The sequence below is a fragment of the Periplaneta americana genome, chromosome 2 (assembly GCF_040183065.1).
Source record: "Periplaneta americana isolate PAMFEO1 chromosome 2, P.americana_PAMFEO1_priV1, whole genome shotgun sequence".
In the NCBI taxonomy this organism is placed as follows: Eukaryota; Metazoa; Arthropoda; class Insecta; order Blattodea; family Blattidae; genus Periplaneta; species Periplaneta americana.
Window position 1 is genome coordinate 87,791,693 of NC_091118.1, and position 10,048 is coordinate 87,801,740.

At 36.9% G+C, this 10,048-nt stretch overlaps 1 protein-coding gene across 4 annotated transcripts in view; it reads left to right on the plus strand.

Annotated features, from left to right (window-relative positions):
• Nucleotides 1–10,048, plus strand: part of LOC138694389 (long-chain fatty acid transport protein 4-like) — a 493,080-nt gene that overhangs the window by 450,081 nt on the left and 32,951 nt on the right. For all 4 annotated transcript variants that reach the window (XM_069818078.1, XM_069818077.1, XM_069818079.1 and 1 more), the window contains exons 4-5: nucleotides 3,536–3,773; nucleotides 5,847–6,081. In XM_069818078.1, the coding sequence (XP_069674179.1) occupies nucleotides 3,536–3,773; nucleotides 5,847–6,081 (473 nt within the window). The remainder of the gene's footprint in view (nucleotides 1–3,535; nucleotides 3,774–5,846; nucleotides 6,082–10,048) is intronic.

Genomic DNA, 10,048 nt, shown 5'->3' on the forward strand with positions numbered 1-10,048 from the left:
GGAATTGCCTAGGTGAAAGCAAAAATAAAATTCATACGAGATGCGTACACTCCGAAGGCAAAGAAAGTAACAAGAAGCATGAAATCTGACGGTGGTTCAGATGACATCAACAAACCTAAAGTAACATGGTTTTCAGTTGCTGACAGGATTTTGTACCAAGTGGTGGAAATAAAAGAAAGACAGTCTCCAGAAATTTTGACAACTTTGTATAAAAACATTACAGTCTTAATTTATATACAATTTAAGACTGGAAATTCAAAAGGGGCTAAGTTCCATCTATTGAAAAATGAGATTTTGACATGTGTGCGTGCTATTTACCTATGAAAATACTATACTCATTAATTTATTCTTGGTTTTCCATCTAAGGGTGGTATGTCTTTCACTGCAAACTCAGCAATCTCCAGTCTTTCCTATTTTCAGTCTTCCTCTTAATCTTCGCATATGATCCATACATTTTAATGATGTCTATCACGTGATATCTTCTTCTGTCCCGAACTCTTCTCCCGTTCACCATTCCTTCCAGTCCATTCTTCAGTACGCAATTTCTTCTTAGCCAGTGACAAAGCCAATTTTTTTTCTCTTTCTCATCAGTTTCAGGATTATTCTTTCGTCACACGATCTATCCTTCTCCATATTCAAAGTTTTCCAGCCGGTTTCTCTTCACTTCGTAGTAATGTCCATGTTTCTGCCCCATCGGTGAATGCTATCGGAAAACAAACAAAACAAAGATACAAACAAATTTTCTTTATTGCCCTCCAAAATAGTCGCCACCCGCTACAACACACTTCTGACAACGTTCGTACAGCTTCTGGAAACTATCAGCAAAGGCCTCCTGTGGAACCGATCGCAGAACGGCTGTCACACGATATTTGATGGCATTCACGTCCGCAAAATGTTCACCTTTCATGGCCGTCTTTAAGCGGGGAAACAGGAAGAAGTCCGCAGGATCCAGATCAGGGGAGTACGGAGAGTATTCAAGATCAGTTACCATCTTCTGAGCCAGGAATTGCGCACACGGATCGCACAGTGTGCAGGGGCATTGTCATGGAGAAGCATCCATTTTCCAGTCCTGTACAACTCTGGCCGAACCCGCCGGATACGCTGTAGCAATCGGTTCAAAACGGTACTGGTAAAATGCAGCATTAATGGTTTAAACTGCAGGAACAAATTCCTTGTGGATGATGCCGTTGTTGTCGAAGAAGGCGATCAACAATGTTTTCACCTTGGATTTTTGCAGACGGCTTTTTTTTTTTTTTTTTTTTTTTTTTTTTTTTTTTTTTTTTTTTTTTTTTTTTTTTTTTTCCGCGGGGAAGTCTGTGAACACCATGACATCGATTGCAGTTTTGATTCCGGATCGAACTGGTAGCACCAGGTCTCATCTCCCGTGACGATGGTTTTCAGAAGCAATGGATCCTGGTCACACATGGAAATGAAATCACCAGAAGTTTCCATCCGTTTTGCTCTCTGCTCGTCTGTGAGCTTGCGCGGCACAAATCGGGAGCAGATCTTCCGCTTACCCAAATCATCGCGGACGATAGTGTGCACCGTGTTCTTGCTAATTTCCAATTCCTCCGCAATCAATCTTAGTCAGTCACCGATCTTGTGCCAGCATTTGCCGCACTTTCTCGATCATTTCTGGGGTTCTGCTTGTCGATGGCCGACCTGAACGTGGCTCATCCTCAATTGCTTCCTTCCCTTCACGGAAGCGTTTAAACCATTCGTAAACACATTTTCTGCTCACGGCTTCCACCCCCCCGTACACCTGCACCAACATTCCATGTTTCTCCGTTGCAGTCTTCCCCAATTTGTAGCAGAACTTGATGTTTACACGTTGCTCCATTGCACTGTGACACTTCCTCTCACACTGACTACGTTCAACTGGTCGCAGTGTGTTTACACTGCCAGTCACATGCATTGCATGCTGTGTATCGATTCTCTCTAAGTCTCTGAAGAACCATGCGCATGCGCAAGCACATGCGCCAAGTTGCCGTTCAGATATGACACCATTCACCGAACTTTTTAGACACACCACGTATGTATACATACAGCGTAAAAACGAAAATATTTTAATGAAGCAAAATAATTTTCAAGTGCTAAATATGCCAATGTAATTTCCGATTTCAATTTTGGAAGTAAAACATCTCTAATGTCGGTAGCAAACTTTTGAATCTAATGATACTACTAGATGTTGTAGTGGTCTAAGTCATCCTGCTTAAGAGTCACGTTATGGAATGTGCACTGATTCGGGTCCTCATGGAGGGAGAAATTTCGGCCAGTGTATGGGACAGGTGCCCACCCAGCATCGTAATGCACTTTGGGAGTTACGATAGGTAGTGAAATCCGGCTACGAAAGCCCGTTATAACTGTTGGAGGACTGTCGTGCTAACCACATGATACCTCCATTCTGGTTGGATGATCGTCCACCTCTGCTTCGACATGTGAACGTGAGGCCAGCAGCCGGCTGTTGGTCTGGGCCCTTCATGGGCTGTGTCTATTATTATTATTATTATTATTATTATTATTATTATTATTATTATTATTATTACACGTTGTAGTAAATTATCAGAATCGTCTGTTGTCATCTGTAACATTAGTAGATATCTGTGGTTGAAAATTATTTTAGAATTCTCGCAGATGTATCTAAATTTTCCCTCCGAATAATTCATTTTTTCACCCATAATATGCAATCTTCTTTTATGTCTTTTCCTTAATCCAAATTAGAAATCATCTCCTCATCCAACAAAGTTACGACTATTAGGCAAGCGCTATGAACAAGTTCAACTTCACTTGACATGTTATGCCATCCTATAACATTCAGCTAGCAACCTCATTTGAAAATGGCACTGGCGAGGCAAAATAAATGAACCCGTGTAAACCTTTACTGGCGCAAAAGTACGACTGGTGTGTTAACTGGCGCCAGTCTATCCATGCATGTGTAAACCCACCATAACTTCATGCAATACTTTTTACTAACTTTAGTTGTAACTAGAGACCTGCATTTGGTTACCTAAAGCCTGCAAGTGATCCACAACAGCGTAGGTATTAGTGTCGTGCATTTCATGCTCTATGTTCGGTTCAAGTTTGTCGTGCGTCACAAAAACCGAAGTGTGCTTTGAAGAAGCGGATCTGTGTCACTCGCTTGTCCCTTGTATGAACTTTCCCTTTAAGTTTGCTGGCCTCTCCTACACTCCTCTCTTAACCCTTAATGCTTCATGTCACTACGACTAATACCCTAATGTTAACAAAAGCGGCTGTAGGAAGAAATTCGAATGTGCTTTTTAGAGTAATATTGTTACATTTGTTGTGCATCTCAAGATATTATCCTACATAACTTCAGCGGAGAGCACAGAGCGTCTCTGAAGGCCTGTATTTGCATTGCATAGATATTTGATAATATTTAACATATTTCAGTAAATGTATCATCTTAACTCGAATGGTTTTCTCTTTGTCAGTGTGGGCAAAATGTGACATAACACGTAACTATGAACTACAAATTTCTCAAATCAGGAATATAACTATTATTGAACTTTTTCAGGTGGACGAGTATAGCAATAAAATTGCCAACGTGTTCAAGGACCATGGTTTCCGAAAGGGAGATACTGTTGGACTGCTAATGGAGAACCGTCCAGAATATGTATGCATATGGCTTGGATTGGCAAAATTAGGAGTTATTACACCATTAATTAATTTCAACTTGCGGCTTAATCCATTAGTCCACTCAATTACAATTGGAAAGTGTCAAGCTCTTATCTTCAGTAGTGAGATTACGGATGGTAGGTACATGATTTTCATACGGTTAATTCTTCCTTCTGAAAAAAAAAATATATTAATTTAATTAAGTATTAAGTGTGGCTTAAATAATATGTGGTTGTAGTAGCAGTAACAGCAGCAGTTTTTTCTTGGCTATTAATTGGCAATTACTTTTTCGTACCGATAATTTAAAACACTAGTAACCATTTTTATTAAAACAAATGAACATAGAAGTTATCTTGTTCATTACAAAAATAACATATATTATAATTTTATCCCTTTGTTTTAATGATATATGTAAAGATAAGGACTAAACTAGGATATATCATAATCAATTTCAAATTACCCATTGGAGTTTACGATGTTACTAACATGACAGGTGCTTCTAAATCGGATTGTGGAGACTTCAATAAGAGAAATGAGCACTAACAGGAATTCGCTTTCCTTCCATTGATAATTAAAATTTAGTTCACTGATGCTACAACAAAATTTTCGTGCATAAATTTTGGTCTAAGATAATTGTCTACAGTCGAACTTCCATAACTCAATTTTTCGATACCTCGAAGTAATTTGAATCATATAGGCCTATAATTTGCAGGCCTAATATATTTTTATATTTCTCGAAGTTATATTACTCGATTTTTTCGATATCTCGATGAATATTTCTCTTCTCAGTAGGAAATACATATTCACTAACTCGATTTTAAGGTGAAAATTAAAGTTAATTACACACGTGTAAGTAAAATTGAAGGAATGTGATGAAATACCATTACTTCGACTAGCATTGTAGAGCCTACATCAGTATTTTCCTTCCATTGAAAGTGTCCTTCTCTAAGAATCAACCTTTTAGTACTAATCTATCCCTGTCAATCACTACAGGCAGATATCTATACCGTAACTGTATAGCAAAATGAGCACCACTACGAGGACGTAATGGCAAGTCTTTAACATTATTCTTCCCAAACTTTGTTATGAATTTTTAAAATCGTGGTTCTGAAAAGCAAGAAAAAGTATAAGGACAATCTCGTCTTATCTTTGTTAAAAGTTACGCGGTAATACTTGTCCTCAATAATAATAGGCCTATGTGGTATTGGCAATTTTTTATATTTTCTATATCTCGAATTTTCGAGAGCTCCAAGCATTAACAGTGTCCGGAAGCATTTTGAGATATCGAAGTTCGACTCTAATTTGGATTGTAATTTTAGTGATTTTTATATAGTGTCATCATTGTTCTTGTACACTGGATTCCATTAATACCGTTAGTTCTTAGTCGTACTGACAACGAAACTGCGTCTTCTACACTCACCCCCACCGTGCACGTGCGACTTGACTCCTATTTTCAGTTGTGTTCATGCTAGAGTAGGCCTAGTAGCTAACAATATGAACTAGTTTGCGATTAATGCTAACATTTCAGAGGTGCAGCGGCATGCCACTGCTCGTAGGTAGGCTATCTGTGTGTGTTGCATACGTACAGTCTTAGGAAAAAGTTTTGTCGCACAGATACTTAAGTCCTAGAAAGAAGGCAGTGCGCATGTTCAGAGGACGAGCGTACTGGTTCACAAGAGAAAGACTAATTGAGGTAATAAAATTAGTTTTGTTTCGTTGTACGTATGTCTGATCATGCGCAGTGCCTCCTTTCTGGAACTTTTAAATTAACCCTATCTATGCGACAAAACTTTTTTTCTAAGACTGTACATACTGGCTGTAAACACAACTTTAAAACTTGACTAAAATGGAATTGACTGTACTCGTAACATCTGGTCCCACTGATGTGTAAATTCACATTTCCCATATTAAAATAATTTTCGACAATTTCAATTAAATTATGATTCCAAACTTTTAAATTTGAACTGAAACATAAGGGATTTATTAACCCATTGGCCTTCTTTGAACTCCAAATTCGTTGAATCTAGCCATAATTTTTCTTAATGTCCTCACCTTTCTCTCTTGTTGGCCATTGGTCATTTTAAATTTTTAGTCATTATTAGGCAATTTTCAATAAATATTTTGCATTTATCTATTAGATTTCTTGCATCGAAAACAAACGATGTGTATATGAAAGTGGAATGTATTTCATTATTTTGTTTATTTTATAGCCATAAAAGATGTTGCATCGAATCTTCCATCCAACATTGTGCTGTATCGCTGGAGTCCAGTCTCAAACAACGAAACAGTTGGGCTGGGAGAGAAGAATCTCACGACACTAATAAGTGAAGCACCTTCCACTCCTCCAGTTGTGAATGAGAAAGTAGGATATAATGACCGTCTGCTTTACATATACACGTCTGGAACAACTGGATTGCCCAAAGCCGCGGTTATTACCCATGCTCGGTAAGATATCATTCATACAATCTATGAAGATAAAAACACTGAAAAATGTGTGTGTCGGCAATTAATAAGTTGCTGTATCAATGAATATTTGAATTGTAGTGTGGAGGAAATACTTAATCTTTTTTACGTTAAAGTATGACGTTCCCAAACATTGAAGATATTGGACTCCACATTAAGGTTTGAATGCTCAGAAAACTATACCCCGTAATACGTGTGTATGTTCTTTTATTTAAATTAATAAATTTATATGTATTATATTTTCGTTACGTGCGTGTAGAATTTGTATCATTAATACAGTGACGCTGTTTTAAAACTGCGGTATGATTACTCTGCTCTTACAATAATAGCAGATTTATGATATTGATCAGATTTTCTATGCATATGTACTAAAATTGGTTGAGTGGCAAATTGAAACGTATTTTATTTTCTTCAGTTGTTTGCCTTCCCCTGGAAGAATTACCCAATGCTCAGTGTTTTGACTTCATTTTTTACAAAATTATTTAACTAATGTCCGCATATTTTGACAGAAGCCAAATGTTATGAGCTGATTTTTGGTTTGAAAATTTGTGGCTTAGGATAGAAATATTTAATAAAATGCTCCAAATACACTTATGTACATTAAAAAGTCCGGAAATGAGTCTAGATAAGATTTTTTACTTTTATAATGTAAGGCAAATAGGGACACTAAAAGATTTAGCTAAAAATAAATGGGGGCAAATACGGTTTGTATTCAGATGAGGAATATTACTTTTGCAACTTGAAATAATTCTGTTCCTAACAATATATAATTAAATCTTTTATTTCCAGTGATCCGAGTACTGCAAGGCTTAAAAAAAAACTGTGCAAAGTTGATAGTAATAATGGTCACACGATTACTAGCAGAAAAGTATACAGACTGAACCGTAAGTAATGTCATTAATTTCAGGGGAGTTTTCTTTGAGATATTTCAAAGAATAATATTTAATACAATTTTGCGTGTTTTTGTTTCCTTTTTTTAGATACAAATTGTTTTATAGATTCATTTCATAGCATGTTCTGGGAAAGCCATTGGTTTAATTTCTAATGTGCTTAGTTAATTTAAGAGAGCAGTGTATTATGATAATAGATGATTGAAAGAATTTTAGTTTTGTCCTTTAAATGTGCAGAAATTTTATTCGAACAAATGTAATATTATAAAATTCCTTTGCAGAACGAAAAATTACAATTGTTCGGTCAAATTTCTTCACACTTAAATGACAAAACTAAAATTCTTTCAGTCATCTGCTAACATTATAGATTGCTCTCTTAAATTACTGCGCATATTGGGAATTAAATCAATAGCTTTCCATAAACACGCTATGATATGTTTTAGGCCTAGATCAAACAATTTCTGTCTCGAAAAGGAAGCAAAAACTGGCAAAATTGTATTAAACTATTTTATTTGAAGTACCTCAAAGAATAACCTCCTGAAATTAATGACATTACTTACGGTTCACTCTGTATGTAATTATTCAACAACTTTTGCTTTCAGAAATAGTTACACTGAATTTTTAAACTCAATAAAATAATCTATTAATTTGAGAAAAATTTCGTTTCGGCACCAAGAATCGAACCCAAGACCTCTCAGCTGTGCGCGCTGAGCTCTCTTTCCATCTGAACCAGACTTGGACACAATCCACGGTGCCGGTCGAGCTCCTCTCATTGTATTATATTATCAATAGCCTACTACCTGAATTTAAGACTTTCAAGCCATGTATGCAGGAGCGCATATTTGAATGACTTTATGGCCATTTTCAACAACAGTTTATGAGTTACTGTTAACATTGATATACACATATTCTTATATCAATAAAATAATATTGAAATGTAGTAAGTAATTACAATTTTTCCAGCGAAGCAAACATATAATTATATAAAATTAAAATCCCTTGCATGAATTTTACTCTTTGCAATCATCATAGTAAAAAAAAATCCGCCACAAATGTCACTATTGATTTTTCAATATTGTAGGTGGTCGATGTTTATTCTATTGGTAAGTTATCATTCTAGCAAGACTATTTCTCTGAGGCAAACACATTAGAACTACTTCATTTTGCACTTGTCGAGCTTCATTACGAGCCACCCCGTTGGAGGTATTGTTTGATTTGATCGAGTCTTTTTCGAACTGTGTCTACTATTTGCCTTACTAAACTCGTCCATCAGTCGCATTCGGTGGATCAGGTGATTTCTGTTACCGTATTTTGTTACGACAATAGTCTGCATATCTGAATTTGTAATACTTCTTGCATTACAGACTCTCCTATTATAATATCTCCAATATTCTGACGTTTTGTTTCGGTTTTCAGAATGATAGGGATATAAACTGTCTCGCGCCGTAGCGTCGCGGTCTAAGGCATCCTGCCTAGGACTCGCGTTACAGAATGAGCGCTGGTTTGAGTCTTTATGGAGAAAGAAATTTTCTCATGAAATTTCGCCCAGTGCATGGGACCGGTGCCTACCCAACATCGTGATGCACTTGGGGAGCTACGATTAGTAGCGAAATCGGTTGCGTAAGCCACATAAACGGCTGGGGGGATCATCGTGCTAACCATTGATACTTTCATTCATTCTGGTTGGATGCTCGTCCATCTCTGCTTTGGCATGTGAACGTGAGGCCAGCAGCCGGCTGGTAGAGTCTGGGACCTTCACAGGGCTGTAGCGCTACGGATTATTAGTGATATTAACTTTGCCTCTGAAGTAACGTAGATTTGTTTTTTTGGGTGAAGATTATTTCTGCCATGTCCGACAATTTTGAAATTATATTCTTATAGATTTCAAATTACTTTACATCACAACAATGACAACACATTACTTTTCAAAGACTACTGTTAAGGCTATTGAAATTCACTTCATGACTTTGTCAGTGGACATTGTCTGTATATTGTACCATAATTCAATTGAACCTTATTTGTATTGGATCGTCACTTAGTTGGACAATATGTTTATCTGGACAATGTACACAATGGACCATTTTATTCATTGGACTAATTTGTTCTGGACATTACAGCATGGACACTTTACTGTCTGGAAGATTTGTGTTGGACATTCAGTACATTGGACTATTGCTTTGGACATGCTATCTGTTAATGGTGCTGTAACGTCTGGCGTGTCGTATTATAACTTTGGCGGCTTGCAGTTGTTGATTGCAGTTCCCATTTAGCACCGAAATTGCTCCATAACAAATATTTATCCAATTCTGTCTCACGCAACATTTTTCCTATGGTATTTTCTGCATCATCTGAAAATGCACAGTATTACCCTTTTGTAGAGCTGTATGAATATTAATAGAATGAGCAGTAAAAATAAAATAACCATTACCTGCTTTAATGATGCTGAAACTGATCAGGAAGAGGAAAAGGAATTGGTTGGGTCTTTGGTTGAGAAGAACTGCCTTCTGAAGGTTGCACTGGAAGAATGGTGAATAGGAGAAGAGTTCGGAACAGAAGAAGACATCAGATGATAGACGACATTAAGATATATGGATCATATGCGGAGACTAAGAGGAAGACAGAAATAGAAAAGGGTGGAGAATGCTGAGTTTGGCCAGAAAACTATGAATGAATGAACGAACCTGCTTTAACTAATTATAAAATCGAACTCAATGCACTTGACAACAATAAGAATGTGTCATGTTGATGTAGCCTAACATCTCTACCCATATTATATTTGTTGAAGTGTCATATTTTCGAAAGTTCGTATTACTGCAAAAACACTATCACGCAAGAATGCAATCTATGGTTACAAAAGTTTCTGCTGCAGCTTAAGATCATACAGGCTTGCAAGTTTTCAGATGAATTGACGAATGATTAAAATCTTGAGTGCGACATCTTGAGAAAATCAACTTGTAATGATCATAATGACCCTGTTTTGAGAAGAAAACAAGACCTATGCACCTAAAAACATGGCCGTGTGCGAGATCTTCTTGTCAATTGGCGCCAAAGGTCCTGCA